General features: G+C 31.8%; 1 protein-coding gene across 1 annotated transcript; it reads left to right on the top strand.

Annotated features, from left to right (window-relative positions):
• Positions 1 to 17,100: 17,100 nt before the first annotated feature.
• LOC145010374 (G-type lectin S-receptor-like serine/threonine-protein kinase At4g03230) lies at positions 17,101 to 18,921 on the top strand. Its single transcript, XM_078968926.1, has 4 exons — positions 17,101 to 17,478; positions 17,710 to 18,031; positions 18,530 to 18,733; positions 18,917 to 18,921. The coding sequence occupies exons 1-4, from the start codon at positions 17,101 to 17,103 to the stop codon at positions 18,919 to 18,921; spliced, it is 909 nt and encodes a 302-aa protein (XP_078825052.1).
• Positions 18,922 to 26,422: the final 7,501 nt, after the last annotated feature.

Here is a 26,422-nt window from a genome sequence, read left to right as displayed (position 1 = left end):
TTGCCAACTTTCTTATATATACTGTGCATGACAAAGTGTATTTTTTCCTGGAAAACTATGACATCAATTTCTTTTACGTTTTACCTTCAATACGAACAAATAACTACTCATTCATGATAACCGAACCATAAGTTTCTTGTAGAATATTGGTACCAAGAACTAGGACAGATATGCAAAATATCAAAACTATGCAAACATCTTAAATTCGATAGAAAAACATAATCAAAACTGTTTACACTCCATTTTAAGTTTATTGTTAGTGTATCGACACTTACTACAGTTATGCTGATTATTTTTAGATTAAACAAATAGCGTGCTTCACTGGTTTATATTAACTTCAAGTTCCAAACTTTCTGCCATATATATATATATATATATATATATATATATATATATATATATATATATATATATATATATATATATATATATATATATATATATATATATATATAGGGTAAAGTGAATATACCTAACAACCTTATATAAGCTTAGGGACCTAACCACATTATACTATATTGTTTTGCATTATATTTCCATTGCAATCATCTAAGGTTCTTAAACTTTAATCCTTAACTTGATTTACTTCCAAGATTTTCATATATTCACCATTATATTCTTCCTACACCATTTGATTTGTAATGGTAGTATATAAAGCCCACCAGGGGGTTTCCGATAGAAAGACGTCATTTGAAGGAAGCTAATGGTGAAAGTCCAAAGATTTTGGAAGCAATCAAGTTATGAGGTTGAATTTTATTCACTTTGGGTGATTACAATGCAAGTATGATACAAAATTACATAGTATGATGTGGTTAGGTACCTAAGCTTATATAAGGTTGTTAGGTATATTCACTTTACCCATATATATATATATATATATATATATATATATATATATATATATATATATATATATATATATATATATATATATATATATATATATATATATATATATATATATAAAAGTGCTATACCTTAATTAATAAGATAAATTTCATTGTATAAAATTGGTTTCACTTAAAATATCTTCTCTATTTATTTAAAGAACAAGATGTGTTTTTAAATTTTCTTTGTATTCAATAATTTTTTAATTTCCATTAACTATATTATTGTAAATGGTATTTTGTTTCTTATATCGATAATGATAGAGTATATAATGAAACATATGTATCTATAATTAAGATAACTTTTAATATTAGTATGTTAATGGAGAATTATATATCAATGTTTACTGTTAGTTGAAATTTTTTCAAAATGTCAATTGTGCAATGATCGGTATAACGTCTACTTAAAAGAATTTTTAGTCATTTTCTCTTTCAAGATTGTAGACTCTTTCACATTATTTTGATATAAGATATACTTGAATATATTTTTACGACGTCAACACCCTTATTCTTAAATCCTAGCTCCGCCCTTACTTATACAAACGGTGTCCATGGACACGTCTAGATTTAAAATTTTATATGCAAGATATATGATATACAAAAGGTGTCCATGGACACCCTTGAATTTAAAATTTTATTTACAAGATATATGATAAATTTTAAGGGACACATGCTGGAAAACAAACCGAACACCCTTTGAATGTAGGTGAAGAAGAAAAGATAATACATAAATTTGATCATTAGAACTTGTAAACAATTTATGAGCAAAATTTTACTATGTAGTTAATTAAACAATATATTTTCTATAAATACAATAACAAAGAATCTTTCAAAGTTCTATAATAGCATCCATACCCGGAAGTTTAATAGAAGAGTTAAACTAGGTGGCATGCCTAGTTGTCATTCATTAGATACAACTCCGTTATTATGAAATGTAATGTCAATTGAACTCTTCAATGGAAAAAAAATAAAAGTCTTTAAATCTTTAAAAAAGTTTTAGAATAAAACTGAGTCAATGCATAAAAATAGGGGTGTTGATCGGGTAAAATTTTCGGGTTTCGGGTAGAACGGATCGGGTAGTTCGGGTATTTCCTTAAATAATAATACCTGACCTATATTGTAATTCGGGTTCTTGGGTTTCGGGTATTCGGGTTTTAGGATGGGTCGGGTATTTTCGGGTATACCCGAAAATTAGTTAAGTGTCACTTATTGATTTTTTTTAATTCTTTTTTTCATTTCGGTTGCTTTAATAAAAAAATGGATAACAAAATATTTCATACAATTAACAAGTACATATACGATAATAATACAAATCATCATAATATGTTATGTGATTTTTGCATTCTATTTCAAATTTTGATAAAAAAAACAATTTATTGAGTATATGATCAGTGTTTGATCAAATTTGGATTAACCAAACATGTAACATGATTTAATACAAAATGTGAGTACATAAAAGTTATAAATAAAAAAATTAGCATGTTATCTAAATTGCAGTGACCAATTATATAGCTATATTTCAATTCATAAAGAAGAAATGACAAAAAAGAAACATGTGCATAGTTGAAAAAAAGAAACGGATCCGTAGTGCACAAAGAAAATAAAAGGGAATCTAACATCTCATTCATTTTCATTATATTTGTTGTAACATTCTATTCAAAACTTTATTTTATTTTCAATAATTTCTTTTGTATTTACTATATACCGTTCAAATAATGAAGCCATATAATATTAGGTTTAAACTATAAAGAACAATAATTATGTAAAATAATGATACAACTTTAATAGTTATTATAACTAGTGTATTAATTAGTTTTTTTTAAATCGGGTATTCGGGTATACCTGAATTTTTTTAAACCTACCCAATACCCGACCTATTTAAATATCGGGTTACCCGATTACCCAAATTTTCAAACCCGAAACCCGATTTACCCGACCCGATCTACCCGAATTCTAAACGGATCAGGTCAGATAATTAGGTATTGGGTATTTTCATCAGGCCTACGTAAAATTAAGCAAAAATAGATAATTAATTACATTAAGAAAATGGGCCACATGATTTTTTATGAACAAACAATAAAAAAAAACAATTATATGACATTATAAAAACATAATATATATATATATATATATATATATATATATATATATATATATTATTGTTTCTAGTTTAATTCATTCTAAAATATAATACTAATATATTATACGACTCAAACTTGATAAAATTACATATTAATTTTGATCGTTGTCTTGTAAAAAATGTTCCCAAATATGTTCCATTAAATCATGTCGAAGTGCAAGATGCACTTCACTATCACGTAGTTCAGTGTTTCTTAATATTTGATATTGAATTTCCTGGGTTGGTCCTCGATATACATGTATTGGAGGATCAACATCATCCGACCAATTACTAATCATGTTTTCTTCGTCCTCTACGATCATATTATGTAATATAATGCATGCATAAAACTATATCTTTTATATTCTTGTGTTGGCAAGATCTTGTTGGTCCTCGTACAATTGTTCAAAGAGATTGAAGAACACCAAAAGCTTTTTCGACATCCTTTCTTTCACCCTCTTGGATTTCTTTGAATTTTGTCCTCTTTGGGTCAACCGGATGTGAAAAACTTTTAACTATAGTAGCCCATTAGGCATATATACCATTTGAAAGATAATATCCTTTATTGTATGTAATTTCATTCACTGTGAATATGCATTCTGGAGCATACCCTTGTAATATGTCATACAATCACGGTGACTAATTGATTACATTCATATCATTATTAGATCATGCTACCCCCAAAATACACATGTGATATCCAAAGGTCTTATGATGCAACTGCTTCTAGCATAATTACTGGACATGCTTGATCACCCCGAGTAAACTGACATTGCCATGCAACGGGACAATTTTTCCAAGGCCAATGCATATAATCATTACTTCCTAACATTCTATGAAATCCATGGTTTTCCGAATGTTTTTGTAATATTTTTTGGATATTATTAGCATTAGGTTTTCTTATGTAATGGTTTGAATAAACCTCAATTTAACATCTACAAAATTTATGTAGATATTTGATTGATGTTGTTTCACCAATTCGTAAGTATTCATCAAAAATATTAGCTGATGTGCCATATGCTATCTGCTGTATGGCGGTCATGCATTTTTGTAATGGGGAAAGACCTTTTATACCAAAAGCATCAAATATTTTCTTGCAAAATCTTGGTTACAGAAGATAGCATCAAGGGCACAACACAACGTGACAAGGAGTTTTGGCAACGTATCAACACGTACTACCAAAGTTCCAACACGACTAGCACTATAACAGCTCAAACAAATCTAAATACACATTCACATTACATGAACCCACTAGGAGTTGCAATCAATCAAATTTATTTAGTGTTGAAAAGTCAACACTTAAGCAGATTGTCTGATGAAGATTTAAAAAACGGAGTTTTTCATCATGATAGTGCAAGATATTCTACAAATTTCAGTCATGATCACATTTGGAATTTGTTCAAATATAAACTCAAATGGAAATTCGTGAGCACTACATTTGAGGCATCTAGATCTTCATCTAATGTACAATACGTTATCAACTTGGATGATAACGAAGATACAACTCGTCCAATTGGTACGAAGGCAGCCAAAAAGGCTATAAAAGGTCAAGTTTCCAAGTTCACCTCGTCATCATGTAGTCGACTTGATGAAATACTTGAAAAACATCTGCATGATAAAAAAAAACTATGAACGCTATCAAAAATCTTTAGATTTAAAAAACCCTTTAACACAAGAAAAAAATCAAACATGACTAGATGTCAATCTTCTTTTTGGACTAGAGCACCATGTCATAGGAGGGACAAAATATTAGACGAATGTTGTGAGGAGATAAAAATAGAATACAATATTTTTTAATTATTATATTTTGTAGGTATTTGAAGTTTAGTTATTGTATTTCTTTATTTTTATAATAAATGCATTTTTCATTTTTTTATTAATGTATGTTTAGCTATTAAATAAATAAATATTTTTTAGCTATTAAATAAATAAATATTTTTTTAATATGTTCCATTGAACTTGTAGAGTTTTAATGCATTGTATGATAAAAATGAACAAAGTTGTATGGAATAGTGAATGATGATGTGGTAATGCATTGTGGATACCCTAACTATGAAGGAGAAAATGGTTTAACCAAAAAAACCAAAATTTAGAATAAAATTTACAATTTTGGTCGGACACCTATTGCCTGAGTACCTTCTTCTTTTCAATTTCGAATCGGTGTCGGCCATCAATCATTGATTATGTGGTGTCACCGACGATCACAATTCTGGTTGTCTCTGATCTTTGATGCTTCCAATATGTTCTCGACACTTCTTGGGATCACTTTTTTAGTCATCTCCTAACTCCCACCACTGTTTGTTGCTCGCATCGTATATGTCTTTATCATTCGACGACCGGACAACAACAACCGCAGAGTTGCGAGTTGTTTTGTTGCTTCTCCTGCACTCTTGATTTACTTTTTGTTAAAAAGCTTTCTCTCTTTTAGGGTTTAGATTAATTTTTGTTTCGTGGACCTGTGTTGTAGAAGTTGTTAAATCGCTGATGATGTTTATGTCTAAACAGTTAGTCTATAATGTGCTTCTCAGTGTAAAACAATATTGATTTAATTAATTTGTTAATGAAAGTATAACTTCATTTTTAAGTTTATGTTAGTTTTTGTTTAATTTACATATAGGATCATAAATAGTTGACTAATATGTGACATAGGTAGGGGTGTAAAAAAACTAAAACCGAGAAACTGAATCGAGCTGAATGATGAATGACGTATGGTTTAATTTCTTTGAGTTGTTCCTTTTCGATTTATTTGGTTTGGTTAACCGAATAAATATGTTTGCGTGAATCAAATGAATACATGTGTATTAAGAATCTGACTTTTCTATGTTAATATCTTTGTTATATGTTTAATAGTATTAAGAACACCACTATGCTATGTTATATCTTTTTTATATATTTAATCGTTAAGGTGTTTTTCATTAATACATAAAGGTTTTATGGTTATTAATTTATTTGATTTAGTTCTTTTAATGTTCTCGTTAATATGTATACACATAATGATCTCGTTGTTTTTATTTAGTTTAACCGGTAACTCGATCTGAATAAACAAAAATCGATTAAATTGAATGTTATTTGGTTTGGTTATGGTTAATTTAGAGATCCTAAAAAACTGAGAAAACCAAACTGATTAAACCGGAAGCCTATAAACCGAACCTAATAACACCCCTTGGCAAATTGATCCAATTACCAAAAAATTTGACTCGTTCATTTAGTCACTTCATTTGATGGAACAGATGTAAGTTTGAATCTTGGAATCGCCATTGCGTGTAACATCCCAAAATATAGATTAATTTTTTTTCATTTTAAATAAAAAGAACCATCATTTCATTTCTTCAAAAGATAGTCAGAGTGTAAAATGTACTCTCAAAATAACAGAGTAAAACATAAATCAGATAGTTTGGAAATCATCGGTAGATACGATGCAATCAAGTATGATTCTTCCCCTTGCTATAAGAAGTACCCAAAACATTTAAACTTAAAACCGTAAGCATAAAGCTTAATGAGTTCCCCTAATGTTTCATGTTATGGTCCTCCTACAATGTTTCATGCTATGGTCCTCTCATAGTCTTCCACACAGTTTTCATTGTCCTCCCATGGTCTTCTATGCAACTGCTATGGTTGTTGAGAGAAGAACTTATACTTAAGAGATTATGATGATGAATACTAAGTTAATCTCATGGATCTTTAGTTAAGATTGTAGAATTAAGATCGAAACATAGCGACAAAATACAATAGTAAATATAAGCAAGTTCATAATACTTGTTGAATCGTAATAGGGTTTGCATACAAACACAAGGTAGTAAAGTGATGGAAAACAAAGTATAAATGAAGATAAGAAGACTTGTATTTTCATATAATGACAATTACAAGAAGAGAGGTTTCAGACACACTTTTGATCGTCTAACATGATCACATAGCTATAGCAAGAAAGAGTACTTCCTATTATCTGGACAATATAAAAGTAAAGAGAACTGGAGGTCATGCTTGTCACCCCTGTTATGAAAAAGTGAACCAAACACACAACGACAGATAAAGTTGATCACTTGTATTAGGTCTTTGCATATCCAAAAGACAAAACAAGAACAAGTCTTCGCATAGTAGTTCTAAGACTCGTATACTATACAAGTTTATTAAAAAAAATAAGAAATAAATATGAAGGTCTAAATATATACGAGTTTGAAATTATAAGAAAAATGAGAAAAATATTGAATTATTTGAAATTGAAACGTTCATTTTTCTTTTAAATATGAACAAGCAATTTAATAAATAAACAAAAAAATAATTAGGCTTTAATTTAGGAATTTTGAAAATAATAGAAAAGTTGCTTAATGAAATTCATATACGTTTATTATTATATTTATTAGAATTATTATATTTAAATGATATGTTCAATTTAATAAAATAAAAAAAACCATATAAAAATGATAACATATTTTGATAATTACATTTTTAAATAAATTAAAGGGGAATGAAAGGGAAGGATGACACTTGTAATCATAAGAATCACTGAGAAAAGATAGCACACTTGGCACATAAGGATTTTTAGTTATTAAGTAGTGTGTATATATATATATATATATATATATATATATATATATATATATATATATATATATATATATATATATATATACACACACACACACACACATGTTAGAATTTCGGGGTAATAAAGGCACTTGGATTTTTTGAAAATTGTGATTCCACTTTCAAATCAAAGTATTTCGGTGCTACTCCCTAATCTTTGATTGGATAAAACTCAGAAGAGATTCAGAATAAAGAATGAGATGTATCAATTTCGTAAGTGCAAAAAAACTGACAAAAAATTGGTTAAATACCTCTTCCTTCTGAAAACTGTCATAAAAAAGTTTTCCAACATGCAAAAAACGGTCATAAATCTGGGTTTTCTATAAGGATTAATGCAAAGCAAAAAATGGGTCAAATATTCAAAATTTCAACCCTAGCCAGGGGTTATGCCCCTTGGACCCGACTTCTAGGGGTGCTACCCCCGGACCCCCCCGTCCGGGGCGTCACCGCTAAATGACAATCTACTTTTAATCTTAAATAAACTTAAAAAAGTGTGTACTCTGCACCTCTCTTACTTATTTAATATTCATCAAGATTTTTTTTTGACAACAAGTCATCCCATTACACTTAAATATAATTAGTGAAGGAAATCACCAACAAAGCCCCACCTATTTAAGTGTAATCTTGATTAACTTAAAACAAAACATAAAAACAACAAACTGATGCATAAATGAAATGTCGTGACGATTGAATTTCACATTAGTATACTATTCATTCCAAATATTCGAATATCAGGGTGTCAGTAAGGATTGAACCCTTTCTATTTGTAGTGAATACATGAAGATAATACATACAAAAAATTTACATTCTCATAAGTTCTAACTTGACACTACATTTTACTAGCTTGTGTCCCATCCCTCAATAAGCATATCAAAGTCAAGTCCCAACTTCTTCAAGCAGTGAAACTTCATGGTTATATAGGTAGTTCTTTTGTTCTTGCACCTACAAATTCAATTTTTCAAAGAACTATTAAGAAACAAAATTTCAATCTCATTATCTTGTAGTACTTAACACATACCTTGGGATGATGATAATAATGCGTTCCAATCTTCAAATATCAAGTTTTCCACATTGAATTCAGCATCTAATATTACATTAGACGGGAATTGGGTATTTTACTATAAAAGATTTTAAGTGGACTTTAAACCCATCCCTATAGCCGCATTGTGCACAAGATCTATTGGTAACCCTTTGGTTAGATGATCGACTAAATTCAATTGAGTTCTTACAAACTCCATAGATATAACACCAGTCACAATGAGCTAACGAATCATGTTATATCTAACACCTAAATGTTTAGACTTTCCATTGTACACTTGACTATAAACCTTATCCAAGGTTGCAGCACTATCACATATGATAGAAATGGTAGATTTCGGTTTGGGCCATAATGGAATTTCAAAAATCAAATTCCTTAGCCACTCATCTTCTTTACCAGCTGTAGACAATGTAACAAACTTAGACTTCATGGTTGAGTTAGTACTACAAGTCTGTTTCTTAGATGCCCAAGAAATGGAACCTCCTACGAGAAGAAACACTCAAACACGTGTATAGGAGTGATCCACTAAGTTGTTAATCCAGCCGGCATTTAAATAACCTTCCAAAACTGAAGGATATCTACTATAAGTTAAACCTTATTTCATGGCCCTTTCAAATACTTCAATACTCTACTCATAGCTTGCCACTGATGTGAACTAGGATTATTAGTATATCTATTAAGCCTTCCCATAACATATGCTATATCATGCCTAGTACTAATCATGGCATACATTAAACAACCAATAGCACTTGAGTATTCAAGTTGAGACATTGGAGGTCCTGTATAAGGTAGAAGCTTAAGACAAGGATTTATATGAGTTCTAAAAGGAAAACAATTCTCAAAGTTAAACTTCTTCAATATCTTCTCAATGTAATGAGATTGAGAAATTGAAATCCCATTGTTTCCTTGTTTAATTCTTAAACCAAGAATATAGCATGAACTTAACATAGCCTCACCTGAGAAACCTTCACTTTAACCTGAATAGGACAACATGGAATTAACCATTTCTTTTAAAGTCCTATTTTTCCTTTCAGTCACACCATTTTGTTGTGGTGTATAAGGAGCCGTGGTTTGATGTATTATTCTAGTTGATTCAAAATAAACCGGATCATAATACCCACCACCTCTATAACTACGTAAAACTTTTATTAGTTCATTTTTATGAAGTTCAACCTCTTGTTTATAAATCTTAAATTTTTCAAGAGCTTCATCTTTGGAATGTATCAAATAGACATAACAATATCTAGATGCATCATCAATAAAAGTAACAACATACTTTTTGTTTCCAAGGGAAGGTGTTGCATGGAAATCACATAAATCACTATGTATAAGTTTCAACACCTTGCTTTCCCTAACAACATCTTTGAAAGGTTGTCTTGTAATTTTAGTTAACATGTATGTTTTACATTTTTTATTATTTATATCTAAAGCATGAATTAAACTCATTTTTGACATGTCTTTTAATCTCCTGTAATGAATGTATCCTAGTCTAGCATGCCTTAAATCAGATTTATTAAAGTTATTGCTAGTACTAGAAGAAGCCATGCAAAAAGAATTACATAACTAGGATAATTAGTATTAAGCCTAATCATTCCATTACATACATATTTGAAACCCATAAAGGAACCATGTATTGACAATATATACTTGTCACTTTCTAATACTTTTTTTGTAACCACAATTATTTAAATCAATTTCAGACATAAAATTCTTTCGAGTCCCCGGTACATATAAAACATTGTTCAGACACAAACACTTTCCAGAAGTAAAGTAAAGTAAAACAGATCGTAAACCCTTGATTGTTTCAGTTGCAAAATTTCCCATTTTTACTACAGATCCATCTTCAATTGGTTGACATTCCTTTAACCAACGAAGATATTTACACATATGGCTTGTTGCTCCCGAATTAACCCACCATGCAACATTATCATCATGCACATAAAATGCTTCAGAAATCGTAGAAATATAATTCTGAACATATTTAGAATTCTACATAAAAATAGAAATCTGACCTTGTTGCTTTTATGGATCCTTGGATCTAGGCCTGTTGAAAATACCCAATACCCGATTACCCGACCCGACCCGTTTTGAATTCGGGTAGATCGGGTCGGGTAAATCGGGTTTCGGGTTTGAAAATGAAATGGAGTTTAAACCAAACATTATATGGCTTCATTATTTGAATGGTATATATTAAATGTAAAAGAAATTATTGAAAATGAAATGGAGTTTTGAAGAGAATCTTACAACAAATATAATGAAAATGAATGAGAAGTTAGATCCCCTTTCATTTTCTTTGTGTACTACAGATCTGTTTCTTTTTTTCAACTATGCATATGTTTCTTTTTTGTTATTTCTTTTTTGTGAATTGAAATATAGCTATATAATTGGTCCCTGCAATTTAGATAACATGCTAATTTTTTATTTATAATTTTTATGTACTCACCTTTTGCATTAAATCATGTTACATGTTTGGTTAATCCAAATTTGATCAAACACTGATCATATACTCCATAAAATGTTTTTTTTTATCAAATTTTGAAATGGAATGCAAAAATCACATAACATATTATAATGACTTGTATTGTTATCGTATATGTACTTGTTAATTGTATGAAATATTTTGTCACCCAATTTTTTATTAAAGCAACCGAAATGCAAAAAGGAATTAAAAAAAAATAGATAAGTGACACTTAAGTAATTTTCGGCTATACCCAAAAATACCCGACCCGACCTAAAACCCGAATACCTGAAACCCGAGAACCCGAATTACAATATAGGCCGGGTATCGGGTATTATTATTTTAAGGAAATATCCGAACTACCCGGCCCGTTCTACCTGAAACCCAAAATTTTACCCGATCAACACCCTTACTTGGATCCACTTGGTCTAACACCATCGTTGTTCACTTTACAAAGACGACAGTCTTTCTTGAAGTGACCCGGTTTGTTACATTTCCAACAAACCAACTTAGCCTTCTTATTGGAAGACTTGGCATCATTTCCTTTAAACTTCCTTTTTCCATTAGACTTCGTGGGATTCTTTAAACTTTCTCCTTCCACCATGTTCACATAAGAGGAACCGACTTGGTTCTTGCCTTTAGGATTGTTATCAAGTTCTTGAGTCCTTAAGGACTTTTCAATCCATAAATGGCTTCCAAGTTAAGTCAATGTTAATTCCTCTTTGTTATATCTCAAATTATGTTTAAAATCATTCCAGTAGGGGCAGTTTGTCAATGATCATAGCCATATAATTGGCTTCATCCGTTTTCAGATTGTGTTGAGCAAATTGTCCCAGGATCCTTAACATTTCATGGAATTGTTATATAACAGGCCAGAAGTCAGTCATCTTGTAACCCATAAAGTTTCTTACAAGAGGCTTCTTGCTTGAAGCCTCTTCAGACTTGTACTTGGATTAAAGAGAATCTCATAGTTCTTTTTCAGTTTCAACATTTGGATAGATATCAAATAGAGAATAAGACATACCATTGAGAATATGACTATGACAGATGTAGTCATCATTGTCCCACTTAGATCTCCTCATTGTTGCCTTAAAAGTTTCATCTTCAACAAATTTTGGCATGGGTGTACTCAGAACATACACCACTATCAGAGTAGTAAGAAGAAAGTGCATCTTCTTCTGCCATCTATGAAAATTTTACCCTTCAAACTTGTTCAATTTGTCAATTTGCTTGTCATATCCTTCACAGAATCGCCACTTGCCATGATCACAAATTACTTTGATTTTTCGTATAATTTCGTGCTAATAAAGGAACTTGGATATTATGAGAATTGTGATTCCACTTTCAAATCAAACTATATGGGTGGTACTCCCTAATATTTGATTGGATAAGACTCAGAAGAAAGAATGAGTGGTGTCAATTTTGTGAATACCAAAAACCGACCAGAAATTGGTTAAATACCTTCTCTGTTTGAAAACTGACATAAAATAGTTTTCCAACGGTCAAAAAAACTATCATAAATCCGAGTTTTGTATAATGATTAATGCAAAGCCAAAAACGAGTCATATATTCAAAATTTGGATTTAGACCCCAGCCAGGGGCTACTGCCCCTTGGACCCCGCTCACAAAATGACAGTCTACCTTTAACCTTGAATAAACATAAACAAGTGTACACTCCACACCTTCCTTACTTGTTAAATATTCATCAAGATTGATTTTGGTCAACAAGTTAACTCATTACACTTAAATACAATTAGTGAAGCACATCGCCATATATATATATATATATATATATATATATATATATATATATATATATATATATATATATATATATATATATATATATATATATATATATATATATATATATCAAGGTTGTCAAGATCGGGATCCTACCTAGGATCGTTTTTGGGTTTGCAAAATCGGAATCGTAAGATCGGGATCGAGATCCTAAGATCCCACAAAATAGAATATAATTTTAATTTATAATATTAATCATAAAAAATATTTCAAACATTTAATTTTTCGTTCAAAAGTTATAAAAACTTTAAAATATTAGTCATAAGTCACAATAAAAATGATAAATGGTAGATTGGTAAAGGGTAAAAGACATAAAATGGTAAAAAAAATTCATTTGGAAAAAAAAATTTAAAGGAAGGTAGGATCGGATCGGATCTTGATCCTACGATCTTACGATCCTACCTGCGATCCTACCCAAAATACGATCCTTTTACGATCCGGATCGTTTTTCATACATAGGATCGTAGGATCGTACGATCCTACGATCAGGATCGCGATTTTGACAACCATGATATATATATATATATATATATATATATATATATATATATATATATATATATATATATATATATATATATATATATATATATATATATCCACCTTTGACCCTTGGTTAAGGAGCTTCTCTTTGTGTACAATATTATTATGGGAGAATTTCATATATGCCCTTCTTAAACTTTAAAATATCATATTTGCCCAACTTAATTTCTTAATATCATATTTACCCTTTATAAACCTTCAAAATATCATATTTGCCCAAATTCTTTTTTATAATGTTTTTAATATTTTATAATCATTCTTTATACCTTAGAATTATTATAATAATTAAAAATATTAACCATATTATCCTTACGTCTATGATAATGGAATGTGAACTTCTAAATTGTTGGAATGTCGCCCTCTTGACAAACAAAAAAAAATCATCTTCAACTCTCTATATAGAATATATTTTTTGATCGTCTAGTTTTTGTTGTTGTTGATTATTATCATGTTGTAGATAGAGGTTATTTTAGATATTATCATTGATATTTTGATGTTTAAAATGTACGTATACGATATTTTGATATGTAAGAATGGTATATATGATATTTTGATGTTTAAAAATGAGATATATGATATTTTGAAATTTTATGAAGGGTAAATATGATATTTTGAAATTTTATAAAGGATAAATATGATATTTAGAAATTAAGTTGGGTAAATATGATATTTTGATGTTTAGGAAGGGCATATATGAAATTCTCCCTATTATTATATGGAAGACCTATGAATTACAGAAGTTGATTAAAACAAAAATTAAATATTAAGGTGTGTATATTAAATATTTTTTAAAGTAATATTTAGAGACAACTAAAAAATGATAAATAACTAAGTAATTACATTTATGATAAAATAAAATTAAAATTATATTCATATAACATATAGTGAGACGGAATTGTAAGATGATTTTGTTGATCGAACAATAGATATAAAATTGGAAAGCATTAATGGACGCCACTTGTGATTTACCTAAAATTTATGTAACCATAAATTTTTTGTTAAAGTAATTCTTTAGGTCTAAGCAACGTAGCTAAGTTTTTCAGTATGTTGAACCGTAAAATTATTAGTTATATGATAAATAAATTTTTATTTAACTAAAATTCCATCGACAAATTTATAATAATTTTTCTAACATAAATTGTCTATGTTTTACCTGAACATGGATGAATCTAATAAAAATAGAAAGCAAATTAAGACATAAAGTGTACATCATGTATGGTAATTTTCTTGAAACATGTATTTGTATATTTATAAACCTTAATTTATGATATCGAGGTAATTTTCTTGAAACATGTATTTGTATATTTATAAACCTTAATTTATGATATCGAATAAGAGGCAAGTGATTACATTTATGAAAAAAAAAATAACACATAGAAGCCATGTTAGCTTTGTAAAATTAAGACGTCTACTCTGATTCCTTTTATATAATTCTTCGGATTGAAATTTTATTTCTATACTTTTATAGTCAACTTCATACAGTGTGATTGTCACGGTTCTATATATTAAATGTTAACAATTAACATTTGGAAATCAAGTTGTAATATGAATTGCAAGTAATGAGTACCACGACGCTATGTGCAATATGATTGATTATATATAAAAAGTAAAACATACATAAAATTGGACCCGGTACAAGCCCTGATCTCGATCTCAAGAGAAGCGTGACGATCATTCAAAAGGAGAAGGATCGGACAAAAGAAGGTGGTGACGACGGCCCGGGTGGATAGGATGGGATTCTGACCTCCACACCTGGTGGTTTGGTCAAATTCTTACATTCAGTCCAACTTTTGAAAATTTGATTATATGGTTTAAAGAAATTGAAATGCACATCCTTAATCCATTTAAAAAGAATATATATATATATATATATATATATATATATATATATATATATATATATATATAACTGTTTAATTTTTTATTTATATTTTGCGACTTGCATTTTAATTTATTAATTTATATTTTATACGATTTATATATTTTCTTAAAACTTTATTTGAATATATTTTTAATGTTTTTTTATATCTTGTTCATTTATATTTTTTTATGTTTAATTTGAATAATTTTTCTTTGTTTTTTTATGTTTTGTTCGTATATAACTTTTAATATTTTTTTTTCTTTTTTTTTTTATATATATTTGTAATGCTTTTTATAAATATTTTTTGTATAAAAAAATATAAAAAGGTTAGTTAAATGAGAATACAATTAACTCATATTAGGTATATAATTATTTATTTTAATAAGTTATTGTATTGGTTAATCGAAATTCAAAACGAATGTCAATGACTTCCAAATTCAACTTTTTTAGTTTTATAATTTTTTTTTTTATATTTCGCTCCGAATGGAAAATGCTAATCAGAATTCATATAACTCAAACACATGTGACAATGTTTTCGAGTTCATTTTTTTTTTAGAAATTTTGTTCGTTTTGAGTTATATGGACTTGAAACCCGTTATTGTATTTTAGTTAGCCTATCTATTAATCTTAATAAAAATATAACTTTATACCTAATCTAAGTTAATAATATTCCCAATTAACGAACCATATTTTTACATTTTTTTAGTTATTTTGCGTGTTGTTTGAATACATTTTAATTTTTTTGTCGTTTTGTTTATTTATACTTGTAAAAAATGTAAAAAAAAAGTTTGTTAAATGTGAATAATATTAATTTAGATTAGACACAAAATAATATTTTTAATAAGATTAATAGATACATTAATTGAAATTTGAAAAAAAAAAGTTTCAAGTTATATAAAGGCTAATTAGAAATCATATAGCTCGAAAACAAGCAAAATTTCTAAAAAAAAAAAAAAATCAACTAGAAAACATTGACACATGTGTTTGAGTTATATAAATTCTGAATAGCATTTTTCATTCGGAACCAAATGTAACAAAATTGTAAAACTAAAAAAATTTAACTCGATGCCATGACACTCGTTTTGAATTTTGGTTAGCATGTACAATAAACGTATTAAAATAAGTAAGTATATATTATATACCTGATACGTGTTAATCATATACTCATTTAACTAACCTTTTTATATTTTTTATAAAAAAAAGTATTTATAAAATGTTTTACAAATATATAAAAAAACAAAAGATAAAAAAACATTAAAATATATATTCGAACAAAACATTAAAAAAATAGAAAAATTATTCAAATAAAACTTAAAAAAAGATAAACGAAAAAATAATAAAAAAACATTAAAAATATATTCCAATAAAATTTAATATATATATATATATATATATATATATATATATATATATATATATATATATATATATATATATATATATATATATATATATATATATATATATAAAAGAAAAAGAAATATATAATAATAAGGGTAGATAAAATGGTGTTTTTAAGTGGATTAATGATGTGTTGTGCAATTTCTTTAAACCATGAGTATATATCTTGTCAAATTTTCAAAGATTGAACTGAATATGAGACCAAACCACAGGGACGAAAACTGTAACTTACTCCAAATTTCAGTGACCAAAAAAAGATAACGAAGCATATTACTTGGGACTTCACACATGCATATATATATATATATTGCCTTTTAAAAAAAGCCATCATGCATTAAGTACATATGTTTGTTCATGAATTTCATCATACTAAAGTACTAATAATTCCTTCAATTTCATGGAAAAATGACGAACTGTTTACATTATGGTGTTTCAGGAGCTGATATAAGGGCCCTGAAGTTGGTTAATTCAGGAAATGTTGCGTTAATCGATGTTTCATCAGGAAACACATTGTGGCAGAGTTTTAAAACACCAACAGATACGTGTCTTCCTGGAATGAAGTTGGACAAAAGTTTAACTTTGACATCATGGAAAAGTCTGAATGATCCGGGAACTGGAATCTACCAATTTCGGCAAGGTGAAAGAGGCGAGCAATCCTACCTTATTATGAAAGATACAAAATATTACTGGAAAAGCGGAAACCCAAAGAATAGCTTTGATGACAACACAATGTTCCCCGATGCTTTGAGTTTGCTATCAAACACAACCACAGGAGATGAGCATGTAAATACAACGTAAAACCTAACTTATATGGTGACCCATAATTACTCAAGACTGGTAATGAACTACACAGGCCATGTACAATATTTTACTTGGGGAGAAGATAGTAAACAATGGGTTTTGGAATGGGAAGCCCCAAGAGATTATTGCACCGAATACCATGTGTGTGGGTCATATGGGATGTGCAACCAAACAAATGATCATCAGCGATGTAGTTGTTTGACTGGATTTCAGCCTGCTTCACGTAGGGATCCTAAGGCTGGATGCAAGAGAAAATCAGAAATCTGTGAGACTACTACAGATACATTCCTGAATCTTACTCTGATTAGTGTCGATGATACAGATGTCACCTTCCAAAAATCAAACAATGAGTCTGTATGCATAGAGAAGTGTCTCGAAAACTGCGAGTGTGTAGCATATGCTTACAGAACTCTACAAGAGGAACAGCTAGTGGATGAAAGCGGCCGTGATGCCCAAGGGTGCTGGTTCTGGCATTCTCAGATTTATAATCTCAAAGCACCCGGCAGATATAATATCTCCATCCGTGTATCTGCAGGTATTTTTTAGTTTCTGTCAATTTAATTAACTTGCAAAAGTTGCTTGCATTAATTTGCAGAAGAATGATACATATATATATATATATATATATATATATATATATATATATATATATATATATATATATATATATATATATATATATATATATATATATATATATAAAGAAATTAAGGAGAGATGAGTTTGTTAAGAAAACATAGGAAATTATACCCGTTTCAATTCTAAATCAATCAATATATAAGCACCTGACTTGAATTCTTGTATTCAGGGCATCAAGTCAAAGGGCAATCAGAATTTCAGAAACTTGTTGTTCCTCTGGCTGTTGGTGTTTCTGTTTTGGGGGTTATATTTTTGTGTGTGGTTGTGTATATATCTTATAGAAGATTGGTGAATAGAATAGCAGCTAAGTTATTACAAATACTGTAGATAAACACATTTTATAATATTTTTTTTTTCTTTTAAAAATGTATTCTTTGTATATTTATATACCAAGGCTTACCCTCACCTATTTCTGGTTTCATCTCAGAACTTGAGTCCAATAATATGAGCTCTTCTGTCAACGAGTTACCTCGTCCAGATGACTCAAGAGAAGCTAATGAGTATCAAGATGGTGGCGTGCAACAGTTTAATTTGGAAGAAATTAAAGAAGCCACTGGAAACTTTTCACAGGAGAATTTTCTTGGAGTAGGTGGTTTCGGTAGTGTGTATAAGGTATATATATATATATATATATATATATATATATATATATATATATATATATATATATATATATATATATATATATATATATATATATATATATATGATCCAAATTACATTTGGTTTAATTAATTCCTCTATGAAAGTTAGTAACATGTGTGAGTTCTTCAATATATAGGGTGAGCTGGGAGGAAGACAAGTTGCGGTCAAAAGGCTCACAAGTACCACCGGACAAGGCCCAGAGGAATTTAAAAATGAGGTTTCCGTGATTGCAAAACTGCAACACCGGAATCTTGTTCAACTTTATGGGTATTGTGCCGATGGAGATGAAATGATACTTGTTTATGAGCATATGCCAAATAAAAGCTTGGATTCAATTTTATTTGGTTTGTTTCTCGATATCATATGCGTATATTTGTGAAAATAGATACACTTGTTATAAATAAACTTAGAAAAACTTATGAATATAATTTTTTTTTTTTTTTTTTGCAAGATCCAAATCTTAAAGCATCATTGGATTGGCGAACCAGATACAAAATCATCTCGGGCATTACGGCTGGTCTAAGCTATATGCACCACGATTCTCGGGTCCGAACAATTCATCGGGATTTCAAAACAGGCAACATCTTGCTTGATGAGGACATGAACCCCAAAATTTCGGATTTTGGTTTGTCCAAGATCCTGAGTGGAAATGAAACAGGGGAAACAGCTAAAAAAGTGTCCGGAACCCCGTAAGTTTCTTGATTTCACAAATTAAGTCAACACTGCTATGGATTTTTCAATGTTTGTGCTGTTGACAAAACAACTCTTGTTATTGATTATATTCTTAAGTGCACAAACGTGGCTCCTCTAACAACATTTTTTTTGTGCAATTTGTTTCTCAGTGGTTATATTGCTCCAGAGTACTCAGAGAATAAGGTGTTCTCCACGAAATCCGATGTTTATAGCTATGGAGTCGTATTGCTTGAGATAGTAAGTGGACAAAGAATTTCCAAATTATACCTATCCGAGGACTGTTGGAGGAATCTTATAGCACAAGTAAGTTGTATAAGATTTAATTATGAAGTTGTAATCTACACAGTTTAATTATATCTCATGTATAATTTGTATGTATATATCTCAGGCTTGGAAATTATGGGTTGAGGGTAAGGCACTTGAGTTGATGGACCCAACACTGATGGATACATGCAATCCACACGAAGTGTTGAAGTGTATTAACATTGGACTCCAATGCGTAAACAACCAAGCTGATAAACGACCTCCCATGTCAAATGTGATTTTGATGCTTGGAAGTGAACCCGACACCCTGCCAAATCCAACAGATCCAACTGATCAAGACTCGCAAAAGGATCATGCCATTGCCTCTTCCTCTGGTTTGCCTAAAGAGGAACCACAATTTAGCAAAAACATGATGGATATTACTGTAGTACACCCTCGTTGACACTTAATTTATTTCTTTTAACCATATATGAACTTGATTTTAGTGTGAGCTTTCCAGTCAGATAAGAGTATTCATCGTTAAATCAATTCTTAAATACTATCTGAAATCCAGGTCAATATATATTTTTTAGAATGGCCAAGTTAACTATAAAGAAAAAAACAAAGAACAATATCCAAGGAGAACAATATTTTACAGAGGACTATCAATCAATCTGCATCGGTAGAGAAATCTACTTGTTGAAATATTTATTGTACTTACAAACTTCTCATTGAGAATACATACAGATCAAGTCTGAAATGTTTTATTTCTTGGAGGTTTAGTTTATAGATATATTGGGAGTGTATTTGTATGAGAATTGTTGAGAGGGACTTAATGCGTCATTTGTTCAGAACTTTTGGGTTTTGGCTCTTTTATTACAAACTTCCACGTTGAAGGAAAAACAGTTTTACCTGATTGCTTGTGGATCGGTGTTTACTTGTGTGTGTGTTGTTCAGTCATAACAACAAGATACAACACACTACATATCTGTTTTCGCTCTACTCTCTTAGTCATATGGATTCTTCTTTGTTTAGAGTTTTAGAGAAAAGTTATTCATGTGTAATCTTCTTCTTTGTTTTTGAATATAGTTGAGGGTAGAATAGGGGAGTGTTTTGTAGTGAGGTTAATATGTAGAGCGTGTAAGCAAAATTCATTAATCGTACGGTAAGTTGATAATTATTACTCCCTTTATCCAATATTAATAGTCTATCTTTCATTTTTCGTTTTTTCCAAAATAATAACATATTTCTAAAAATAAATATCCCTTTTACTAAAATATCTCTCATTATTAGTTAACCTACCATTAAATTAAATGCAACAAAAGGGTAAAATTGTCATTTAATTTAATAAAGTTTGGTAATTAATGTTCTCTTAATCTATGTATTTTTTTTTTATCTATGGGCAATAATTTCGGGTCAGAGTGAGTATAAAATAATCAAAACAAATGAATGATAGTACGATAAATAATCTTATATAGTTACATGAATATGAAGGGTCTCCTAGCATTCTTAGCAACAAAATTCTTCAACAACTGTTCATAATCAATACTATCTAATATATCGTTCTCAACAATTATCATTATCAATTCATTAAGTAATTCTTATAACATTGTGGACCTATTAATGACTTTGTATTAGAGATAATTTAGAATAATTAGAAAATATTTCTTGTATCTCTATATGTTAGGCTAGTTTCTTACCTTATTTGTTGTATCTTTATATTATATATATTCATCAATATATAAGATACCTATTCAATGGAAAATACTCTTACATGGTATCAACCATAATTACGGTCTAACCCTAAAAGTTTCCCCCTCGCCTCCTTCTTCTGCCCCTATCGATCTTTTCTTCCATGCTCGTCGATCATGCCTACAGCAGAGGCTTCTCTTCCTCTTGCCACCATACTTCATCTGCTCATGGTTAAACTCAACTCAACCAACTATCTCTTATGCTTAATCAGGTATTACCACTTCTTTCTTTTCAAAAATTGATTGATCATGTCGATGGTTCCCTTCTTCCTCCAGCTGCAACCATCGAATTAGAGGGGAAATCTACCTCCAAACGTACATTCTCGACCTGGAAAGAAGCTGATCAAAAAGCTTACCTCATTTTGTAATCCTCTTTTTCTGAGGAAACTATGTATGAGACCATAGGTCTCCAAACCACCAGAGATATTTCTACAGCCCTTAAGTGTGTGTATTGCTATGATTCTTAAGAACGCATGCAAACCCTTCAAGAGCTTCTTCGACAACTAAACAAAGGTACCTCTTTAGTTGCAGAATTTGGATGCAAGTTCAAAGCTAACCTCATAATACCTAAATATAAGTGACTTGATCCATAAAGTCGAAGGCTTTAAACCTTCGCATGGCTTAATGAAGCCCAACACCAAAGATAAACTGCAAAGGTCAAAATCACTCCAAAATATCTTTAAAAACTTCTTAATACCTTAAGACCTTAGTCCAACCTTCCAGATCTGATTCAAAGGGACTTCTTAAGTCATAAAGTCCCTGACTTTATGACATGGCGTGACTTAATGGGACCAAAATCAAAACCCTAAGTCTGAAGCTTCACAAAAGACTACCAAATCATGCATGAAAGGTTTATACTCATCAAGATCCAAATTTATAACTCCATAACCCCAACAAGGGCCATATATGAAGCTCAAAGGTTCTGGAGTAACTTCTACTCACAAGAACCACAACAAGGGACCAAAATCATGACAAAGTGCCACCTAGCTAGATCTACAAGAAAGATTCGTCAAGGTTGAGATTTTATACATCTAGAAGTTAGATCCAGGTGAACAAAGTCTGGATCAAAATTCTCCAAGTCAAGCAATGACTCTTCAAGAAGTTCCTTCTTCCTCATCAAGCACCAAAAACACACATAAATGACTTTAAAGCTCTATAATCACTCAAATGGGGGCTAAGGATCGATTTATAGGGTTTAGAGGGATGGAGGCTAAAGAAATTAGGGTTAGCTTATGAGATAAGAAGCTTTAATAGGGTTCAAGACCCTAAATTAGGGTTTGGGTCTGATTGGAGTACACCCAGCATACTCCGTAGAGCACCAGCAACCATCCTGATCAGTACGCACAACGTACGCCCTGCATGCTACCCTTTTCACTAGTATGTTACGTGTACACCTGTGTATGCCCCGCATACTGCCCTTTTCACTAGTACGCTATGCGTACACCTGTGTATGCCCCGCGTACCCGGCTAAACCCTAAAGCCACCAAACTTCTGAAGGCCATAACTTCTTCGTTATAAGTTTGTTTCCAACGAACTTTATATCCAAGAAAAGGTGAAGAGAAGCCCTACAATTCTATCAACTTACCTCTGCATAGGAACTTTCCGAACAAAAACCCAAAATTCATAAATGACCGAATTATCAAATTACGATTATACCCTTGGGCTCTGAAACACAAACGAACACCCGAATCACTTAGACTATAACACCCACATCCAAAAAGGGCCTAATCCTTTCCTCCGCAAGGCCTAAAGCATTATGATGAACGATGACCAGGCCACAGCCCCGAATAATGAAACGATTTGAAACCTAGTGTTACAGAACAGATTAATTGATGTTCTATCAATCATCAATTATAAAGCAATTCTATCATCCAATGCTTGAAGATCCATAGCCTATCACTAACATGTTGTTCTATCATAAACATAATAGGAATAATAGTTTGGGTAATTTGGGGTTTATTTTCTTGCTCCGGCAGATCATACACATCGCATCCTTCATTGTTTACTTTTGAAAACAATTTTTGAAAATCTGTTTAAAAACTTTTGCAGTTCCCTAGTTTGAGTCTGGATTCACACGAATGCTCATCCAATTCTCTCAAACCAAGGCTTTGATACCGACTTGTAACACTTAAAAATCACAATAATTTAAAATTTTTAAAATCAACCATCCATCAACATTGTTTACAAAAAGTCATTGTTTCAAAAGCATTATTTCAAATCAGAGTTTTCCCCAAGACCCAGTGACATAAAATTGGAAGTTGTGTACGATCATGCCTTTGCCTTTCCACGATCCTCTAAAATACCTAAAACAATAAACTAAAAACAGTAAGCCAAAGCTTAGTGGGTTCCTCCAAAGTACCACCACACAAACATATAATCAAATAGATAATGTGTAACACCGTAAATTTCAAAACAATTTTTCGCATTTTATAAAAACATAATTCATTCATTATCCATAAAAACATCATTGTTTGAAACTCAAATTCATAGTATATAACAATCGCAAGATCTCATAACATAAAAATCCCGTGTGTGTACTGATCAGGCCGGTGCCTTCCCGCGATCCTCAGTAGTACCTGAAACAAATAACACCAAACACTGTAAGCACAAAGCTTAGTGAGTTTCCCCAAAATACCACATATAACACATATTAGCCACTCGAGGCTATAACTCTATGGCTCCGTGCACCCAAACTCTATGAACCCTCGGGTTCTAACCCTGTAAACATGCACATCATAAATCACATATAATAATGCAGTGCAACACATAACACATATATAGCATACAACACAACATCACATAACTCTAGTTACCTAGTCAAGGTAAAGTATAGTGAGAAGACTCACCTCGCGTATCTCGGTAACTCGTAAATCCCTGAAATCACTAGTGCTTGATCTCCCAAGCTATAGTCCTCCTATAACACAAATACATCTCTAATTAACACTTTCCTAACTAGGGTTGACTAACCCTATCAAGTCAACACCGGTCAACTCTAGTCAATGGTCAATGGTCAACCCAACTCGCCGAGTCTGGCGTGGACTCGCCGAGTCCCTACGGGGACCCGATTCCTCTGAATCCCTTCCGACTCACCGAGTCACTCACCTAACTCGGTTACTCAACCACTGGTTCGAAAACACGGAACAACCCACTCTAACTCGTCGAGTCTGCTAATGGACTCGACGAGTGCATTCCATGCACAACCCCAAACGACCTTCTAAGGTCAGACATGTTCCACTAACTCATAGATCCAATCCTCCCAAGCTTATTTATCACGTAAAGTTTATGTCTTGGCGCTCATATCACACCTATTGACTCATAAATTGTGTTTTAACCTCAAAGACAAAGATCCCAAACCAAAACCTCCATCGACTCATATAAAGCTTGGACAAAGAGGCACTCTGGACCTCCAAGGGTCCAGATCCAGAACCTAACTCGCTTAAGCGACCAAGGGAGCACTAGATCTAGTCACAAAAGGGCTCAATAAGCCCTAAATCAACATGAAAATCACCTCAACAGAAAATGGTTCGAAAATAGTACCTCAAACGTGATGTTCTAGACCTCAGAACTTCAGGAAGTTAACCCTCTTGCTTCCTCTTGGCTATAGCTTCCTTTCCCTTGCTAGACAACACCTCCAAGGTTAACAATGGCTCCTTCTCTCACTCCAAACACTCAAGCTCACTAGGGTTTCGCTCTGGGGGCTGGTGAGCAAAAATGATGGCCATAAGTCCCTTTAAATAGGCCCCAAACCCAAGAAATTATGGTTTCATTAAACAGCGCGGACTCATTGAGTCCACCAATGCGACTCGTCGAGTCCGGTCATTAATCCGGATGAGAAATCGCGTCTCTACTCGGCGAGTCTACACACCAACTCGCCGAGTTCTTCCACAAAACTCAAAATAAAATGAATAAATATAATACCTAAAATTTCGGATGTTACAATTCTCCCCCACTTGAATCTGACTTCGGCCTCGAAGTCTCACCCTGAAATAGCTCCAGATGCTGCTCCCACATCTCACGCTCTAGCTCCCAGGTCAACTCGGATCCTTTCCGATGTTGCCACTGAACCTGTACCAGAGGCACCTCCTTGTGCCTTAGAACCTTGATCTTCCGATCCACCATCGCAACTGGTCTCTCCGCGTAGTTCAGGCTCGCATCCACCTGAATGTCCTCTAGGGGCACTACCGTCGACTCGTCGGCTATACACTTCCTCAACTGAGATACGTGGAAGGTATTATGATTCCGCTCCAACTCCGTAAGTAGCTCCAAGCGATATGCTACCCTGCCCACCCTCGCTATCACTCTGAACGACCCAATATATCGGGGCCCTAGCTTGCCCCTCTTCCTGAATCGAATCACTCCTTTCCAAGGAGATACCTTCAGGAGAACATAATCACCGACCTGGAACTCGAGCTCGGATTGTCGTCTATCCGCATAACTCTTCTGGCGGCTCTGAGCGGTCAACAATCTCTGCCTGACCCGTTGTATCTGCTCTGTCGTCTGAAGCACAATCTCTGTGCTACCCATCACTCGTTGCCCCACCTCTCCCCAACAAATGGGAGTCCGACACCTCCTCCCATACAAGACCTCAAAAGGTGGCATACCAATGCTCGAATGATAGTTGTTATTGTCTGAATCGTCCGCTGGCTCTGACCGTCAGTCTGTGGGTGGTATGCGGTACTAAAATGCACCCTCGTACCCAACTCCTCATGGAATTTCTTCCAAAATCTGGAAGTGAAACACACATCTCGATCTGACACAATCGAGATCGGCACCCCATGCCGCGATACCACCTCTCTCACATATACCTCTGCTAACTTTTCCGCAGAAGAACTCTCACTAATGGCAAGAAAGTGAGCGCTCTTTGTAAAACGGTCTACTATCACCCAAATCGCATCGACACCCCTCGCCGTTCTCGGCAATTTGGTGATAAAATCCATGGATATGTGCTCCTATTT

Source organism: Lactuca saligna, chromosome 8 (genome assembly GCF_052625555.1).
Source record: "Lactuca saligna cultivar CGN05327 chromosome 8, ASM5262555v1, whole genome shotgun sequence".
NCBI lineage: Eukaryota > Viridiplantae > Streptophyta > Magnoliopsida > Asterales > Asteraceae > Lactuca > Lactuca saligna.
This window is presented reverse-complemented; position numbering and strand designations above follow the sequence as displayed.

Bases quoted from the DNA above. Each gene is read 5' to 3' on its own strand.
- LOC145010374 (XM_078968926.1), top strand. From the start codon at position 17,101: ATGACGAACTGTTTACATTATGGTGTTTCAGGAGCTGATATAAGGGCC. The intron at 17,479-17,709 runs GTAAATACAACG...ACTGGATTTCAG, and splicing joins CAACCACAGGAGATGAGCAT to CCTGCTTCACGTAGGGATCC. The intron at 18,032-18,529 runs GTATTTTTTAGT...TTATATACCAAG, and splicing joins CTCCATCCGTGTATCTGCAG to GCTTACCCTCACCTATTTCT.